We start from the raw sequence: 20,394 nt of genomic DNA, 5'->3' as shown, positions 1-20,394 counted from the left end.
TGGAATTTATCTACAACTTTAAAGTGAACGTATCAAATATCATCTGCATGCACACTACAAGTTTTCACTTGCCATCCATCATACAAAATCCTTACTAATTTAAGTTAACATTCAGCTATATTAAGCAGAAGGTAATGAAAATCAGTAGCTCTTAAAGTCAGGTAGAAATCAGTTCGAAAAGCTTCGGCAATAAGTAATTACAACTTTTTTTCTAGAAACGTCTAACTCTAGATTCTATTGCACAGGCTGTACATAAAAAAAATCAAGGCACAGTTTCAGGAATATTTAAAAGTGCTTCTGAGCTTCCAACCTAACAATGATGTGCTTGGAATATCAGAAGTTAGAGCAGCAGACAGAACAAAGTGAGCCATTTTTGGCTTGACTTAAATTGAGTCAACACAACTTACGTTTCATTCTCAGTATCCAAGAAGCAAACAAAGAAGCACATCTAACTGACATCATGTAGCTGAACACTGTCTTAACAAAACTGTGGTATTACATGCTTGACCCCATCCTCTAATAGTACTCCCTGCAAGCAACTAACAAAGTAGGAAATTATGTCAAAGATATGGAAGGAAGCACCAGACTTCTGAATGGAGTACAAAATTTACAGGCTATCAGCACACAAGATGTACATGTTTTGGTCTCCTGTACACTGAACCACATATAGTATTTTGGAGTAGAGCTGCACTGGAGATTTACTGCTAACATGAAGGCGAAGGTGCCTGGCATGGCACATTACTGGAGCTGGGACATGTCTGGGTTTCTTTCAGTCCAAAAATGCCAATAAAATGCTTCCAATATTCCACAATTCTACCTGTGAAAGTTTCCAGATTGGAGAAGTGCCAGAAAGAAAAAACGCCATGTTTGTGAAGCTCAATTGTACTACAGCACCATATTCATCTGATGTATTTGTTCACACAAGTGGCATTCTTGCAGCCTCCAAGACTAAGTGATGATCATCTGTTACAATCCTTTAGTGAGCTGATCAGTTCCATGCCTTTTCATGGATTCTGCCTATAACCAACCCATTTTAGATATTCTTCTTCACGAAAGACAAACGCCTCCTCGCTGTGGGAGATACCAAGTGCATAAAAGCAGAAGCAGCGCTCTGTGCTGATTAACTATCCATCCAAAACACTTACACAGGTCAAGTGCCTGCAGAAACTGTGAATGAAAAGGTGTGCTTCACTGCCTCAGGGCTTAATCTGAGTCATAATTCACCTGTTGTTTCTTTGTGTCCTAGCTACCATACAGTATAGCAAAACCTTAGTCAAGCCAATCAGCTTATGTGAAGGTATAAACTAAAGCAAACAGGGGCAGAGATTACTAGGTTAATTACATCAGTAGCCAATGTTACAAAAAAAATATCTAGGGCAGATACAAGTACTTGAAAGAACAAATCCTCCAGAACCTCTCCACAGTCAGCCCTATCTGTTCCTTCTACACAAACTCCTACAGAACTCACCAGGATCGCATTCAGGAGTAGCACCTCCTCCATTCATGCACCAACACACAATACTTATCTTCCTGAATTTACAATAAAGTTTTCTGCAACTTTTCCCTTTTTCACAACATAAAAAATATTTACACATAAAGTTTTCAGTAAGGCTTACCTTTTTGCTTTCCTCCATTTCATGTTCAAACATTGCATTAAAAACTGGAGATCGTGCTGTAGCAAGAAAAGTAAAGGTTAAATATAATCAAATTTTAAACTTTTAGCAATTTTATTTACAAAATAATAGCAATACAAAAGTAGAAAGTACCTGCAAGGACAGATTTATGAGCTTTGAATTCTTGTCCTCCTACATAAAAACTGCAATCTGTAAATCTTGTTGTTTCCCAGAGATTCCCTAAATCTTCTGCTAGTCGACATTCAGGTACCTTCAAAGTGTTTGTATTAGACTGTCCTGATATATTTACTGAGTCTTGGACCACGCTTACCTAACAGAAAATCACAGCAAGACAACTCCTTCATAACTGAATGCCAATAATTAAATTACAGTACCTATTGCTAGAAGTTCAGCAGTTGCAATGCAAAAACAGTGGTGTTTCTGGCATTAGGCCAGAACCATAAACTAATGGTTTACAGTTTACCTTTAAGTAACATAAAACAAATAGGGCTTTACTTAGAGACTCTAACATTGTGTATTTATCCAATCAAAACAAAAAGAAAGAGCACAATACCACATGCCACCCGATAGAAATGCCAAAGTAAATAAGTCAAGGACAGATATGGTTCTTGGGATACCAGTGGGATCAAAAAATAAAAGTTAATGCTGTTTCAGAGATAAATTAACAGTTCAATACTCTTCACACATTTAAGTAAAACATATACAATATAAAGTTTGAAACAGATCATCGGGATCACAAGGTGACAGAAAAGTTTCATAAGAATAATCCATAGAAGTTTTGATTAGTATGATATTCCTGATTTTAATTACAGTAAGTTCATACTTAACCTGCAATGTGATAATGCAAACTAAGTGCAAGTAACATAGCTTCTTCATTATTTCATTTTACCATGTCCAGCTGAGGCAGGAATCACAAGTGATTGTCTTCCAAACAAGATTAAAAGTAATTATTTCAGAAATAGAAGTCAATGAAATATACAATGTAGTGGGTAAGTAACTTTAGTAATGAAATGCACACTCACAGGATGTAATTTTTGTACAGAACTAGTTAAGAAAGCTGTGAAATATGTGCATCTGATGTGAATATATTGCTATTATTCCCCATGTTTAAGTCTTTCACATATGTAGTAAACAGGAGAGTAGCATTCTTACTTGCTTTTTTCAGATATCTTTACATAAAGTCCTTTTAATCAGTATGTTGAGAAAACGGAAGAGCTCTGCAGATTTTTACTTCTGTTGTCCAAGAGCACACACCTGAGAATAAAACCTTCATAATGAAGAAGAGCGCCATACTACAAGATCTTGATCACTGGATCTCCCAAATACAGAAAATAAGGATTATATATTAAGAGAAAATGCTGATACTGTTAAGATCAGTGCTTTGATTTCCAGAGGCACAGCATCTGGAATAAATCTGGCATAAAGCAAAAATAGCACAGCTTAACTTCACAGAAAGTCAGAGCACTGCAAACCAAACTCCAGATCAGAAGAGGAGGATGATCCAATTAAAACAGCAGCTTGGGGATTTGAATCATTGCCTAATTCCCTGTTTCATCCCATACCGCCTTGTGATTATAAGAAATTCCTTTATATTCTTCCACCTTTTAAAGGAGAAAAAAAAAATACCCTAAAGCACTGCAAAATTTCATTTTCAAAATAAGACTATACATTCATAAGATTGAAAAATCTATAGAGCTATTGTGTACTCTATTTCACAGTTTTCATACACACAAGAGTGATTTCAGGAGATATACATACACACAAACGGAGTTACAGCTTAGCAAAGCTAATCTTCTGTTTGCAAAGGAGAGTTCTGCTTCTCCAGAGACTTGACTCAGTTCACGATCCGAGTTGTCCGCACATCATCCTTGTTAGCTATAGACAGTGCCTAGGAAGGTGACCTACGCCATACTTTATGTGTACATAAACTGATCTCTGATGTTCCAAGCTTCTATTTTAGAATGGTTTCTAATATATATTGATAGTTGTGCAACACAATTTGCTGTAAGCCATCCTTTTAAGATATAATCAAAGCCAAATTTTAATTCAAGTCTCCCACAACTGAGTGGCCTGGCATGTATTGTATATAGATAGTAACAACTTTTAAAGATTCTAAATACAAACACTTAGAGGGGTCTGGTATTTCATATCTCACTTGTCCAGATGGTATGTTTAAAAATCAAGTGCATTCTCTTTTTTTAATGTATTTAAATCAAGCTGAAATCCAATCAAGTTAATCCCACATAACTATTGAAAACTCATCTTAGGCTAAAAGTGAATGTTTTATGATTGTCACAACACCTGATACAAATCCTTACTTCAGGCACCTTAGAGTTGTGATTATAAAATCACTCGCAAGAGTGAAGGTATTTCTTCACTAAACTGCAGGATAATGAGAAGATGCTAGAACTAACAGCAAACAACCTATCTTAAAGAGTGGTAGCAATCTAGCCAGGATTTCCAGGCACTCCACAAGGTCTGATTTACTTTACTTCCTAGGAAGTTATCAAACATGCAGCTTTTGCACGGCATACATACTTTAGGGACACGGGCCCTGTTTGCATTGCATGTGTAAGGGTATATAAAAAAATGTATAAACTAGGACTTGTTCAAGTCCCGCGTGTGACGACAGTTAACATGGATAATGTATATCATTTTCTGGGGTCTGAGTCTGTGGAGGTCTAATAGTAAAGATGATCTAAGTGATACTCTAGACTATTCTCCCAACCTAAACTAGGTAAGAGATCTGTGAAAGAGATCTGTAGGGAAAACATCCCTGCAGACTATCTACTATTCTATTAGCAAATTAAAATACTTCAAGCCTTCAGTAATTTCAGATTATATGGAAAGTGAGAACTGAATGAAACAGATCAATTTGCTTAAAAAAAATAAAATTATGATGTTGTATTGAATCAATAGGTCACTTGCCAGTGGCAACACTAGACTTTGTAAAGTGTTTAACCTAACAACCCTTCAGTTTCCCATCCAAGGACATATCCAACTGACCTTAAGAACATCTGGCAACATAAAAAGAATACCTGTGCTGCTATGGAAGACCAAATAATTCTTCTGTAACCCAACAGGGAGAAAAGACAACCCAACCAGCACAGTTGGTACTCAGTGACCTTTACTAAATACTAGCTGTATCCATTAAGCTTCATCAAGCCAAGTGCAAAACAGTTTTAAGAAGTGGTTAAGTCACTCTTCCAACTAGGATAACAAGTAGGAAGGCAAACACGGAAATTAGAACTCAGTTAAGTTTTAAAAGGACAAAAACTTCAGACTTGTCTATAGAAACAGGTCCTTCTAACAACACCTGTTACTTCTGGTGACAGCTGAAGAGCTAGAAGAACGCATCAGAATAAACAAATTTTAAAATTATTTGAATTTCCAATTTTGTTTCCTTTAGCCTGGAACAAGCCAGAATTTATTTTAACTTTCTCACTGTGCATAACTAAATGTTGTACTTCCTCCAGCATTTATAATCAGGGTAGGTCAAACACTTCACAAAAGCCACTCAGATTAAAATATCAAGAAGTTTTTTAGGGAAACAGTTGTATTTAAAGATTAGCATCAAAATTTAAATAACAATATTTCTCTCTGGAAAATTCAGTATTAGTTCAATTATTTTTTTTTAAACCAAACTTTATACATAAAAATTAGATAGTGACCTATTTCAAAATAGTATTTGTTTTTGGAAGAGCTGTTCATTTACATCAAAGTATTCATTATGAGAAAAACTTAAAATGAGGAAATACTCAAAAGTATCTTTATAGAACCCTAAAAAACTTGTTACATCTGCTTTTATCACCCAACTAATTGTATTCATAACCAATTTATCATGCAGCTAATTTAACTTGTTTAAGTGAAAATAAGATGCACTATATTTGCAATATCTAGTCTCAGGGGCCACATTTCAATTATTCTTCCTACACAGCATAATGACATATAATTAAATTGTAATCTTGCCAAGACAATTTTACACATTTCCTGTAAATACACAGATCAAAGCAAAGTTATTAGCAGTTAGAGCATCTATCATCCTCCTAAGTCACTAATCACTTTATGGCAGCAAAGATAACCAGCCAATGTGTATTTAACATACACTGTACTTACACTGTAACTTTCTCTAGCTTCCATTTTTAACATTGTGCAAGCGTTTTACTGAATTTTAATATGACAATTTAGGTTACCAACATAACTGATATTATAAAATTGACCCATAATACACCATAACATTATGTTTACACCACAGCTCTTGATATTAATTCTCAGTATTAGGCAGTGCTTCTACAGGATACATGCATTTGTTCAGAAAACAAAATGTAACAATTAACTATAAAAATAAAGTGTTTCATTTACTGGAAAGACCTGTTCATTGGTTAAAGCCATCGATTATAATATTACAGGAATATGTATTCTGACAATTAGGGGTTTTTAAAATAATGTGAACCAGCATGTAGACATTTCTTTTTACTTATCCAGTGAAAAGCAATCCTATAACTCCAAATAAAACTTCTTTAAATAAAAGTGACCTCAGTAAAACAGTACTTCTACAGACAGCACGTACCAGCCACCTTTTGCATAAATAATTCTACGGTCGATTCTAATGTAATCCTGGCAGATTAATGGAAAAGCCCAACAGTTTACAAGTGATCAATTCAGACTCATTCTACACTTCAGTATAAGCGTATCAAAAAAGAAAACAAAATACAATGCAGACAAAGCAAGTAAATGTGTATTTTACCATTTTTATAGCTAACAGAAGACAACTTTTATAGCATATTACTGCTTAAATCAACATAAACAACTATTCATTAGAGCAGAAAACATTTTATGTTAAAAGTTTACCACTTAAACTTATACCCACCTCACAAAATAACGTAAGCTTGTCATCTGGTAGAAGACCATTAGCTTCATCCAGTAAAAAATCTCTTCGGATGAATTTCTTAAAACCCCAGTCCTTGCCTTGCACAAATCGATATGCTCTTTGGCTTTCTGATAAAAAACAAATTATATACAAATAAGCAAGTTAAATAAAAATATCAACAAATAACAACACCTGAATTCTATACTAAGGCTAAGTGTTAATCAAAAAATGAATCAATTTAACACATTTGGATCATGTGTCATTTTAAAAAAAGTTTTAATCAGTTCTGGGTTTTCTAAATGTTATAATAGTGTTATTTTATAAAACACTCGATAGAACTTAGTAGAGCACAATTTGCAATTCAAACCATATAATCTCCTTAGATGTTATCTTAGGCACCATCCAGCAAGAGAGGAGTTTTTCAGTTAATGTTTAACACCACCAACGTGTCAAAACAGAAATTGTTCACAGGGAAGTACCATTACAATGAATTTGTCATCACAAATGCATTCTGACAACACTTCTGCAGTTGTCATAAAAATCTGGTTTGACTTCTTCCTGAAATGGAAAATCTTGTTTCACAGGTTGAAATTATTTTGAAATACAGCAAAAGCATTTAAAAAAGCAAAACAGAAATAAAAGCTTTCAGTAACAAACTACTTTTTTGGTAATAAAAAGATATTGTTTATATTTACATTTTTAGCCATAGTTATGAGATATTTTTTTTTTATCCATCAGATTTGCTGTGACCACACAACCCTTTTTTTCCAGTTTGAATGGTCACAGCCCAGCAAAAAGGTTCCCAACGTCATATTAGTGCAAATACATGTAATTCAGTAAGATTAGCTATTTTACATTGCAGGTTTACTGTAAGGTGGCCACTTGTTCCACAAACTGAACCACAGGAAAGAACACCATATAGTTTTACATGGAACTAAAACATGGGAAGGAGGTTATTTGGGAATGGCTTTGAGAATATATGTAGAATAAACCATATTCTGAATATTTAGAAAGATCGTTCAAAATAGAGAGCAAGAATACTTCTGAAATAAGACTGGGAGGGGAGGAATCTCAAGAATAGTTCTCTTAAGAGCTTTCATTTCAAAAAAGCTAGGCAAGAAACATGTCGCCATTTCATATGCTGTAGGGATAGATACTAGCCTTCTGAATTCAACTTCTAAATTGCTCTCCAGAAGTTTGTTATAAAAGCAAAGTATTTTTCATGACAGAATCTGTTAAAATACCATTTCTACAATGTCCAAAATAGACATCAGGAAAGTGAGACTTCCCTACACTGGTTAACTTAACAGCATCACTGAAACAAACTTGACCACATAACACACTGTGTATGTTCAAAAACATACATGTATAATATTTTGTCCTCACTGCCAATAGCTGGAGAAATGATATTCGTAACAGCTTTTCACCAGAATTAGATCAGGCAAAATATGTTTCACAGGTTTTGATTGTATTTTTTTTAATACAAAGAACAACCCAGGAACTGACAATGCAGGTGTGTCTATCCCTTTCACCTTATCACACTCACATAATTCAAACAAAAAACCCTTTACCCATGCAGAGCTGTGCTGGTTTTAGCTGAAGTAGAGCTAATTTTTCTCATAGCAAGTAGCATGGGGCTGTATTTTGGATTTGTGCTGGAAACAGTGCTGATAACTCAGGGATGTTTTTATCACTGCTGAGCAGTGCTTACCCAGAGCCACGGGCTTTTCTGCTTCTCCCCCCACCCCACCAGCGAGGAGGATGGGGGGGGCACAAGGAGTTGGAGGAGACACAGCCAGGACAGCTGCCCCCAACTGACCCAAGGGATATCCCAGACCATAGGACGTCATGCTCAGCATGTAAACCTGGGGAAGAAGAAGGAAGGGGGGACTTTCAGAGCGATGGTGTTTGTCTTGCCAAGTCCCCGTTAGGCGTGCTGGAGCCCCGCTGTCCTGGAGATGGCTCAACACCTGCCTGCCCGTGGGAAGTGCTGAATGAATTCCTCAGTTTGCTTTGCTCATGTGCAAGGCTTTTGCTTTCCCTATTAAACTGTCTTTGTCTGAACCCACAAGTTTTCTCACTTTTACCCTTCCAATTCTCTCCCCCATCCCACTGCGAGGGAGAAGAGTGAGCGGCTGGGTGGTGCTTGGTTGCCAACTGGGGTTAAATCACGACAAGCACAGAAGCAGAGGGAAACGCACTTACTGAAGTGCAGAGTGGGCTTTGAGGACAACAGAACAAACATAGAACACTGTTCACATTTTTAAATCTGTATGCCAAGGAAGAAAAACTGCCATTTTAAAAAATATTGTTTGGCATCTGGACTAGTGTTTTCAAATTTTTACCAACTTGCCAAAAACTCACAACAAATCTTGTGAAACTGAATGAAAAAATCAAACCAGAAAATGGCATTTTAAGAAATGGGTAAAAAATTTCTTCTGTAGATTCAGCCTAATTCTTTATTCTGCAGACTTAGATTTTACTACTATCAGCAACCAGTGTTAACTTGCTGAAATTAACTGATCAGCAGTAATTTAAGTACACAAACCCACAAAAATAAAGCAGCAAAAAAGTGTAAATGTATTTTTCTTCTAATAAAGTTACAAATGTTAGTTCGTTAACTATTTTATACACAGCTTCATCACTTGAAACAGCAGTCTATGCATGAATTACCAATTTACAAAGGATATCTGAAGTGAGGCATCATTATACTGTATAAATAAAAACACAGCATCTCCAGAAGCAGATGGTAAATGGCTAGAAAGTCCAAGAAATAAGACTTCTGTTGGCAATTTCCCAAAATGAAAAGATGTTTATAATTCCTGTAGTGCCAAATACAGGACAACTACTATTGCAGAAACCGAAGACACGTCTACTCATAGGATTTGGGGGTTTTAGCACCTTGTGATTTTTAGCATTTAAAGTAACGCTTAACAAATAATCTTCAGGAGTGCCTCTCTGAAGCACCTGTATACTCATGTACACAGCATGGGGAAGAAACAGGAGGAATTCCAGTTCTGTGTGCAGTTGCAGGGCTACCATCTCCCTTGGCCTGAGACATGGTGGGATATGTGGCTGGAGTGCTGCCGTGGACAGGTACAGGCTCTTTCGGGAAGCCAGGCCAGGAGGGTGAGGCAAGGGAGCTGCCCTTTACGTGAGAACAGCAGGAATGTGCAGAGCTCTGCCTTGAAATGGACAATGAGCCAGCTGAGGATTTATGGGTCCGGATTAGAGGGCAGGCCAACAGGAGCAACATTGTGCTCAGTGTCTGCTACAAACCTACTGATCAGGAAGAAAATAGATGACTGATGATTGGGATCCTGGGGGACAACAAATGAAAAAGACCCAGCAACGAACCTTTAAGGCAAAAGAGGACCAGCAGCATCTAGTTAAGCACTAGAATGCATTGCCCAGGTAAGTTGGGGAGTCTCCATCCTTGGAGATATTCAGAGCACAAGGTTCCAAGCAAACTGCTCTAGCTGACCTGGCTTTCAGCAGGGGGTTTGGACTAGACAACCTCCAGAAGTCCCTTACAATCTCAACAATTCTGTGATTCTATGATTATCAAAATATTTTTTAATGCACACACCACAGTTCCATTTAATTGCATACACCAACCCACTACTGGACTGGAAGGCTGTCTCAAGCCAAAAGCCATGATCCACCAAATGTATAAAAGTGAAGTTTTGTTCACATAAGCTCCAGAACCAGGAGTCTTGCAGGGATTGAAGCAACCAACTCCATCAGTGGAAGAGGACAAAGTGAAATATATGCATTTACTTTCCTTCCAAAAAGTCCAACCATTTAATTTTTAGATTTGAACTCGGTTTTGTGGATTTACTTCAAAGATTACCAGTAGGCCTAGATACATAAGGAGAAAGTAGCATGAACTTTGGGTATGAGTACTGGAGAACTATGGATTCTTCCAAGAAATTCAGAACTTGCAACAGAACAGACCCTGCAAGATATCTCAAGTCCTGGAGTAGGAGGAGGGAAGAAAAGTAGACAGATTCTTCATATACAGGACTAGCAACAGCACAACTCAGTGCAGACCAGTATCAAATTACACATTTTCATGAGAATTGCAGCTTTCACAAAAAGTGTTTCCAATGAAGGCTGTGCTTTTAAGTTTGAAACTAAGAGCCCATACAGTTTTCATACCAAGGCGGCAATTAAATCAAATCACCAATTATTTCAAAGTCTTCCAATTCCTTGGGTACATGGCTCATGTTTTTAAACTGATTACAGTGTAAAGCAGATGAAATAGACCAAAACATTGTAAAGGAGTGTCTAAAAACACAACCATGCATGTTTATCCTAATTAACTATGGAAATCAAACACTTACTTCCACTGTAGCTAGAAACAAGCAAGTACGCCCCTACTAACAGGAAGCAAGAATAATCTGCTAGAAAAGCTAAGTGACAAGAATCTGGAGTGACAACAGTTAGTAATACGCTGTAATTTATACTGCTCAGGATAGAATTAACATAACTCAGTGATCAGAAATGTATGAAACATGAACAAGATTTTTAATTATGTTTCTAAAAGGATATTAAAAAGAGATATTTTAAAGTTTATCTCAATATTAAATTCTGTTCTCAACTGAAAAAAATTACAACATTGATTTTTTGGGGAATGTTCTTGCAAATCCACACGCAATACATTAAGATTCCCTTACCCATTGCTTTTGTTTCTTCTCTTTTAGCATTCAGCAGGGAAAATTTGAATTTTGCTCTGACTTCACTTTTTGGACAACTGACTAAAAGCAAATATAATGACAGGTAGTCTTTGCTTTCATCGTCTAATCCCTTTGGATTCACTCTCAGGCACCTGAAAGAAATGCAGAAATTGTACATTTTAAACCATACCCAGAATAAATTCAGAAATATTTTTATAAGATACAATGATACCGAAACAAATGTTTCCCTTATGACTGTTGAAACTTTGAAATTAGAACCAATCTGTACCGATAGTCCGAGTTTTAACATTTATTTGCAATTTAGCTTTATAACTTTGCGAGTGGAAAAAAACAATACAGAGTTGCTAGAATAAAGACCTTACCACTTCATTTTATCATTTGGCCCTGATGAAAAGGTAGAACTCTTTAAAACTTCACCCATTTCTTCTCGGCAAAAACTGAAGTTATTAATGGTCCACATGTAGGAAAATTTTACTACTTTAACCTGAACAAAAGATGTAGAAAATGTCAATAAAATTTAACTTAAATATCAAGCATTAACTATGAGCACTACGTAAACTGTCAGCACAACTCAATAAACTTAGGTATTCTTTTAAATTATAATTATGACTAGAAAATAAAGCCATTGGAATTTATGTAGATTACCTGTGTGTAACACCAGCTTTCAGCCACAGGTCCACTGGACATCTCCCCAGGAGGAGGTGGGGTGGGAACCCTTGACATTGCCACTTATTGCAGGTTTACAGTATCAAGATAGCAATCCAAACTTCAGTAATTCTCCTAAAAAAAGTAATTCATAAATTTTGTTCACCCTTTTTAAGTGTGAAAAAGAAAATCCATATTTTGATATCCATATTACTGTGTTTACTAAATGATGTATTTGAAAATTAAATGTGACAAGAGGACAATGGCTTTGATATTTAGACAAGCTAGGTGTCACACGCTAATGACCACTTGCACTCAAAATCTGCAGGATGAACCCTCATGCAATACTTTATAAAAGCAAGTGCCTATGCATCATGCAATACCACTAACGACTTTATTTCGACATCACCTTTGCAAATTACCACCCTGATCACACCAGTCATGTTATAAATTTCTTCATTATCTTCTCCTTTGATTTGGAGAATAACTAGGGCCTTGTGAGTACTCAGTTATTGGTGCCAATGCATTAGTTGTCCACACAGACATAATTCAGCCGTGAAAGAGCACCTAGCCACCTGGGAGCAGAATAGGTTCAAACAACCAAAACAATTTCTCAAGGAAGGGTAAGAAATTAAACTTGCATTTAACGTAGTATTTTCTTCACACATCTTTCATGGTTGCCTTGTATCTTTAATACCAACAGATTCAACTGAAGAACTATAATTACCACAACCACGTGCTCATTCCCTGTCAAAGGACAAAACTGAAAAAACAGTTTAGGTCAACTCACCAACTCTGAAGAACTTTCTAATAGCAAATAAAGCAATTTTGTTATGTATTATCACCTAACAGAGCTCTACAATTTCTCCTGCCTATCAGAAATAGAGTCACATGCCCAGATTCATCACATCTAGCTACAGACACATAATTAGTCACCCTACTTGCAGTAGCCTTTGTACATAGCTAATGAAAGAAGGCGGGCCTGTCAGAGCACAGCTCTGGGTTACTGGGCTGACTCTCCTTTAGGTAGGATTTGCTGTCATCCATCAGACAGGTTCCTGCCAGAAGCACAGCTTCTCACTTAAGCAGCTCCATTAAGTTGCTAAAAAGAGGCGAAATGAATCCTGATCAAACCAGATGAAAGTCACAATTGTTTCTGCCACAAAACATTTTCTCTTAGTACAAAAAATTTCTTTAAACATATCCTGCTATCACTAAAACAAGATCAGAAGACTACAATCTTCCTGGAACATTTGAGTGCTGGACCATATACGTGGTCTTGTGATAGAAGAGCATTAATTGTCTTACTCAGAAGATGTGACTGCACATCACTAATCATGTTGGAACTCTTCCTTAGGGATGGGCAACACACTTAGAAACAAGGTTTTATGAAAGGTTTTATGTTGGTAAGAAGACACTGCAAGACCACATGCAATTCAGTCATGATGCAAACAAGTTTATTACTCCTACAGGAAGAAGACATCTCTGCAAATCACTATGACCCTCAGTGGATGCTTTCCCTCCTGCCTTTCTGGTACTGCTTCTCACTCACTTGCGATATGAATTAGCCCTTCCACATTAAAGCCTGCTGACATGGGAATCACTCTGAATCACAAATGTATAAAACCTTGAAAACAAAACTAATTATCAGTTTTTATCAGATGAGGAAGCAGATGCTATAAAACCAGATCCCTTAACGGAGCTCTACTAAGAGATCTACTATGACGAGATGAAAAAAAAAAATCATTGAATGTGTCTCCTGCATTATATGGATCAAGACACTGAAGTGTAATCACAAATACAATTCAGCTGTCTCTCAAAAGTTACTTTTCTTTCCAAATAAAACTTGTATTTATTTATGGCAATCTTCAGTACTTCATTAGTACTTTCCATAAATGAAAACTAGTAACAAACAGCCACCCTAAATTTAAAATAATAGAACTTGTTTGCCCCATATTTTTTTTAAGCAGGAATCACATGTATTGGGGAAGCTGTGTTTACATAGATTTTTGTTTACAGGTTTACAATTTGTTTTGATTCTCTGTACAGAACCACTCAAGAGTAAAATTCCTAGGAAGGATACATGTGAACATCCTTCTTCCATAAAGTATTAGTACTTATAGTACCATTATTTCTGGGAGCACACCCTATTCAATAGTAAGAACTGAAGGTGTTACCCAAGTACATGATGGATTTTATACAGAACCATACCCTGACAGTGTTAGAACAGCTTACCTCAGTCTTATTGAACCTGTTTGCTCTTCTTCAACTCTCCAAAGCTAAAACCAAGAAGAAATAGAGCCCATCCCTTATTCTATCTTTTGCGTGAGATGCACAGGACTGTCTCAGCTCTAATTTGTTCCTCAATTATTTCAGTCCATTAGACCAGTCAGCTCCTAGTAACCATGAAGGAACAGCAGATATGAGCCAAGTTTGCTTTGAAGGGATCTCTAAATTGAAAAAGTCTGAAAGTAACTGCCGTATAGTATCCTTTTTTAGAAAGCGTCCATTGACCTTTTGCCAGCTACCAGTAGTTATCTTGCCCCCTCCTGCCTCACAGCTAAATCAGCTGGATTCACTGAGAATTTAACTCTAAGCAAAGGTGGTTATTTTCAATTATTTTCAGTTGTTCTCCTGCCTTGTCTCTGTACCTGTTCTACCCAGGGCATTTGTACTTCAGAGGCTCCTTCCGCCTCCTGCATGGCTTTTATTATTTATTTCAGGTTCTGACAGAAGCCATGCTTTTTACGTAAGTACAGTTTTCAGATCCTTCCGAATAGCTTCAGCTTTTTGCGAAGTTTCTCATTACAGCATTAGAACCAGACAACTGATGTCCCTGAGCTCTTGATATGTCTTTGAGGAACAGATTTGTATCTCACTTTTGGGGGGATGGATTTACTAAGCCAATCAAATTTTTAGATTGAGAAAACTAGGAAGAAGCAAGAACTTTGAACAGCTTGATATCATACTGGGAGCCTGCATAGAGGAGCAGCCTTTTATTTTTCAATATGCCTGGATGCATAATTTTTTAAAAAGAAACAAACCAACAGCAAAAGGAACAATGGAGAATGAATACACAGAGCATCAGATGCTCTGTTAAGACATACTGAAAGACTGCCAGAGAACAGCAGGGAAACAGTTTAGCAGTACTGCTCATCTGCCCATCACTTCACTTAATCCATTAATCAGGACTTGGGTGGGGACATGGGGATATTTACCAACACTGCAAGGCAAAAGAGAACACAAGCTTCAAAGTTGCTATCCTGAAGTGTAGAGGTGTTTGGGGGAAGGAAGGATTTTTTTCAGTCTCCAGGCTGACACCCAGACTGAGGGGGCCACCACACAACTTACCCACCTATGGCTACCAGGGCAAAGCGGACCTATGGGCAGACTGAAGGCGAGAAGATCCACCTACACACTCACCCTTTGTTCTATATACTGTACTCTGCTCTGGGAGAAGACCAAATACTTCTTTGAAGAAGGTGTTTATGAATCGTTGATTAGCCACCATTATCAGCTCTGACAAAAAGGTTTTTCAAGTACCAAACCCTCATCACAGCCTATTAGATCAAATGGTTGCGAACAGACCATGCCGCAATTCACAAAACCAGTTGGAGAATGACTGAGTAGAATTAAATCAATGAAGAGCAGGAAGACAGGCCTGTTATCTGCAGGATGAAACAACTTAAGAGGGCCAGTTTTCATGTTAGAACCTGCATTTATTCCTCTGCAGGTTACCATGAACAAAGCACCAGAGGTGACAGGACATTATCAGGTAATACCTCCCCCGAGTTTTCGGGCAATGCCATGCCTGTCTGGACATGGCTTAACAAACCAGTCGGTGTGGCCATTTTGCCAGGCAGAAGTCTCTGACCATCAGCACTGGGAACAGTAAAACAGGTTTTAATGGATGAGGGCAGAAGAAGTTTCTGGCTTTCAAAATGGAAATCAGTGAAACATTTTTAAAGTGTCAAGTACCTTTGTTGTTTGGTTGTTTTTTTAAATGGAATGATAGGCCCATACTGAACATGGTACAGCAGTCAGGGATGATTTCACTCAGAGTTTGCTTTCATTGTCTTACTACAAAAGAGCAAAGAAAAACTCAGAGGTATTTTACTTAACCTGTACTCCCAGACCCCAAACATGATAGGCTTATCACTTCTGCATCTCTTAAGGAAGGTATTGTTTCACCTGCTAATTACTGCCAAATAGGCCATTCTCTGTTAATCAGGATTTTCACAGAGCTGAGTACTACTTGCACAACAGTAGTGGGCAAGTAGGCAGACATAAAAAAGGGATTTCTCAAAGCACATTTTATTTAGGAAACGACTGAAGTACTCTCCTAGTCAAAAAAAATACTTGTGGTAAACTTCAAGTCATCTGAACTTGATTATCACCAATTAATTACCTGCACATAGAATGTAAAGTAAGCATGGGCTACCCTCCATAAAACTTATTTACGCTAAATTTCATCAAAAGCTGTATCAGCTTTCCATCTTAATTATTAAGAAGGAATCTTTAGATTCAAAGCTACTGCATACACCAATATAACACGAATTTCAGACAAATATATTATCTTGTTGACAAATACTAAATTTCTAGGAAGGGAAACATTATTCTAAATAAAGTTACTTTTCAACCTCTTAGAACTAGACAAGAACACATTCCCAGTCTCTTACATCTTGTGTTGGAATCATCTCAACTTTTTCACCGAAAAAAAGGACTAGCTCATTAAGAAACACATGCATATAAACATACAAAGCAGAATTTTCTACTCCCGCAATAATAAACCCACAAAACACTTCATGAACCTATGCAAAGAACTGCCCTAAGTGTTAACATGACCTTTTGCCAGCTCTCATGTCTAAGAGTGGAGGCTCAGTGTAAAAACTATATCCTAATGGTTCTTTCAGAGTAATAATAGTGTACCAGGTGCATACAAGCAGGTGTGCATGTTAACCATTGACCATAGCAATGTTTTATCTTTGTTTCAATAAGGTATTAGAGTCAACAAACTAGTGGCAGGAATGTCTAGATAAACTGCCTTCCGCAGGGTATCCAACACACCCCAAAAGTCAAATCCAGCCTGCCAGAACTTAACCCACAGATCATTTCACCAAGCAAATCAGTGACCCTGTCCTGCTCCCTCAAGAGCAAGAAGGAAAGCGGGTTGTGAACCAGATGAGCCATTCCTGCTGACCCTCTTCTCTCTGCTATCCCTTCTTTCCTCTGCTTGAGCCTCCAGGATCAAAGTGTTTCCCTCCCGGGCTGGCCATATTTTGACACATCATAGGAGTTCCAACATCTCATCACAGGGTGTAACTGAACATGAGTGAGGTGGGCACAGTGTGAGCTTACATTCCTGTCCTGTCCAAAAACTGAGTAACAAAGCAACTTTTAACAGTAATGTCATGGTGCACTTCTAAACTATGATGGCACAGTCTCTCCACAATGCCCCAGAAAGAGGCTACAGAGCCTGTCCCAACTGAAACATCAAACGTCTCTAACCAACAAACTACTTCAAGCATTTAACAGCTAATGTAAAAGTTAGAGTAACTTACTGTCTAAGAGTGACCAATATTAATACCATTTAGCAGTCTCTAAGTAAAGCCCCAAAAATTACCATGCCAATAAATCCCACGTGCACGTACTGCATATTCCATTTGAATGGGGACAGTCTTTTCCTGAACAGGGCTGAACACTTCAAGAAATGCAAAGCTGTTATGAATTAACTTTTGTCCCTTTGTAAATATTTATATTTCATCACTGGCTGAAATAAAAGATCACCTTCTGAAGGTTAATTGACAAATAACACCCTGTTCCTCCAACTTTTTTATTCCTAGTAAATACATAATTTGGAAACCAACTATAGTTTGTCTAATCGTACAGCCAAAACTTTGGGTTTTTAAAGAATTTGAAGTGAATAAGCCTTCCCTTCAATAAAATCCATTTCCAAAAAGCCATTCAAAATAAACATGCTCTAGCTATAGAGATATTGATTTCATTTCCTCTCACTAAATGATCACCAGTGAATAAAGTATTATACAGTATTATATAAGTAATATATAAGTACTATATATAATACTACCTATCAGTAGTTATTATTCAAGAAATCAGTTTTGTTTTTTATATTACTGAAGAGGCACATTCTTGGGAAAAATACTGAATTGCTTTAAGGTTCACTATCCTACCAGTTCTTGGGTAAGAAAGGATACATATATTAAACTAAAGGTGGAGGAAAAAAACAAACTAGATCAAAATGGTTAAGTCTGAGGTTAAAAACATGTTAAGGCCTAAGACTAAGGTACTTTTGCACACCCACATCTGAAGCAATGCTCCAGTGGACTTGTGCAGTTCTAGGTAGCATCAACTTACCAAGGCCAAGCTGTTTAAGAGCAAAGAAACTCATGCCCCGTTCTCCTTGGTCACGGAAGGACTTGTGTGACAGCCACCCATCACCCAGGTCATGCTTATCCAGCAGTGTGAAAATCCTGTGGCTGATTAAACTCGCTTGAATGCTGCTCAGATCCACACAGGAGACATTATCTTTCTCACCAAATCTCAGAAACTTAAAAAAATATCCAGCTGAAGAGAGAAATGTACCATATTTTTTTTTCTGTTTAAGAGTTTGTCTTGTAAGCTGATTATGCTTACAAAAATTCATAAGACGCTACTACTAGGAAAAAAATCTGAACTTTGTAAAAGATAGGATCATTTCTTAATTAGCAGGATTTGCATCTCTTCACAATTGATCTTTTTGAAAGAATAGCTGCATATTTCCTATATAACTATTAAACTAAATTTTCTGCTGGATGATACACAACACAATAACTGACATTTGAAAGGTTTAAGCTTAGGCAGTTCTCCAATTTGTTCAGTATCATCATTTGCTTCTCTGAAAATAGACTCAAGATATACCTATAAAATTTAAATAGGGTGTTTAATGTTTATTGAATTTAATCCCTATCTATCACTGCAACATTTGAGTGAACAGTATTACTAATACTTCAACAATTGCAGTCATATATATCCACCCTACGAAGTTAGAAAAACTACAGGTTGAGGATATACTACATTTTACATTATTTGTAGTACTTCTAACATACAAAATATTTCCTTTTCTGGGCAAGCGGCAGGGAATAGCAGTTGGGCTACACACCAGAAAACCCTATGAAACTTCGTGAAGTAGTGAGAGGTCTGTAATAGTTAAAAGGAAGGAATTTGGGTTTTTTGGAACATAGTATTAAGAAATGCTTATTTAAGTATATATTTGCTCTGGAAGCACACAATAGCAACCAAGCTTACACAAACCATAACCAGCTTTGGGGTTTAAATCATAAGCTCTGGCTGCTCCTACATGCTTTAAGCTTAAGATCTCACCCTTGCCATCCACCAGCTCCGCTGGAAGCTACCGCCCAGCCAGAAAAAACACACAGACCTCGGCACCCACACCACAACCCAGTTCATAACCCTCTCCACAGTTCTCCAGTGAGAAAAAATACTACCGGGTCGTGACAACTGAGAAACTACGTATACATCCCCTGTCACCCCTGCTCCAGGGACAGTAAACTCCAGCAGAGACAGGGAAGGCAGCCGGGGTCAGACACATCTTAAAATAGCTGCAACTAAGACTCCAGAATTTAAAAGCACATCCTCAAAGTGGTTCCAGCAGAAGAGCCCCAGCAAGGTAAAACCCAGCACGTGAAATGCCCAACTTTTCAGAAGGGTGGTGTTGTAGCTATAACTGATAACATGGGAAGTCTGCAGCTCAAAATTAGCAAGATTATAGTTTTAGTTGTAAAACCTGTAAAGCTGAGGACATGTAGTTTTCAGGCTTTTTCCTTCCTACCCTAAGCCTTTGAAAAATAAAGTTGAATTTTACCTCAGCTGAGAGAGAACCTAGTGCCCAGTAGAGCTTGAAATGTAACTGTCTAATTTACATCAGCCAAGCTTATTAATAAAAATCCCTCAGCATTAGCCTTGCATTATTGTTCTGTAATATAAGAAACCCATTGCACTCCTTATTAGATAACCTAGACCATTCCCTACAGGAGTCGTCTATGGATTTCTCTAGAGAAGAAACACAAGATTATTTCTTACAGCATATTTCAATTTCATTGCCCAGTCTAGTTTTATAGGACCCAAAAGATGGGTATTTCCACCACAATTCCTCTTAAGAAGCTATTCTATTCAAATAATCTATTGCTGTTGGGTTTTTTTCCTGGTATGCAGCCAAAGCGATCTTTTCCCCTCCTTAGTTTCACTCCATTACACTTACTCAAACAAATCATTGGCACGTGAAAGTATATTAAATGAAGACATTTTTTCCCTAAATACTTCAGTTACACACAAACAAGAGTTCACCGAATTAAAAATACTAGTCTTGACTCTCATTTTTGCACGTAGAACAGAAATATCCATATCAGACAACAAAAAGTTGACTTCAGTTGTAACAAAGAATATCTTTCTCCAGTAGTTTCACAGTTAGTTTGGGGTGTTTTGGTTTAGTTTTCTTTTTATATTCATAAGATTTGTCAAAAGCACT

At 37.2% G+C, this 20,394-nt stretch overlaps 1 protein-coding gene across 1 annotated transcript in view; it reads right to left on the bottom strand.

The window, feature by feature from the left end:
- Window positions 1-20,394, bottom strand: part of SPOPL (speckle type BTB/POZ protein like) — a 38,684-nt gene that overhangs the window by 9,028 nt on the left and 9,262 nt on the right. The window contains exons 2-7 of the mRNA XM_049803460.1: window positions 11,850-11,984; window positions 11,567-11,688; window positions 11,184-11,335; window positions 6,505-6,632; window positions 1,767-1,944; window positions 1,617-1,672 (exon numbers count right to left, since the gene is read on the bottom strand). Of these exons, the coding sequence (XP_049659417.1) occupies window positions 1,617-1,672; window positions 1,767-1,944; window positions 6,505-6,632; window positions 11,184-11,335; window positions 11,567-11,688; window positions 11,850-11,927 (714 nt within the window). The 5' untranslated portion in view covers window positions 11,928-11,984. The remainder of the gene's footprint in view (window positions 1-1,616; window positions 1,673-1,766; window positions 1,945-6,504; window positions 6,633-11,183; window positions 11,336-11,566; window positions 11,689-11,849; window positions 11,985-20,394) is intronic.

The sequence above is a fragment of the Accipiter gentilis genome, chromosome 1 (assembly GCF_929443795.1).
Source record: "Accipiter gentilis chromosome 1, bAccGen1.1, whole genome shotgun sequence".
Taxonomy (NCBI): domain Eukaryota; kingdom Metazoa; phylum Chordata; class Aves; order Accipitriformes; family Accipitridae; genus Astur; species Astur gentilis.
This window is presented reverse-complemented; position numbering and strand designations above follow the sequence as displayed.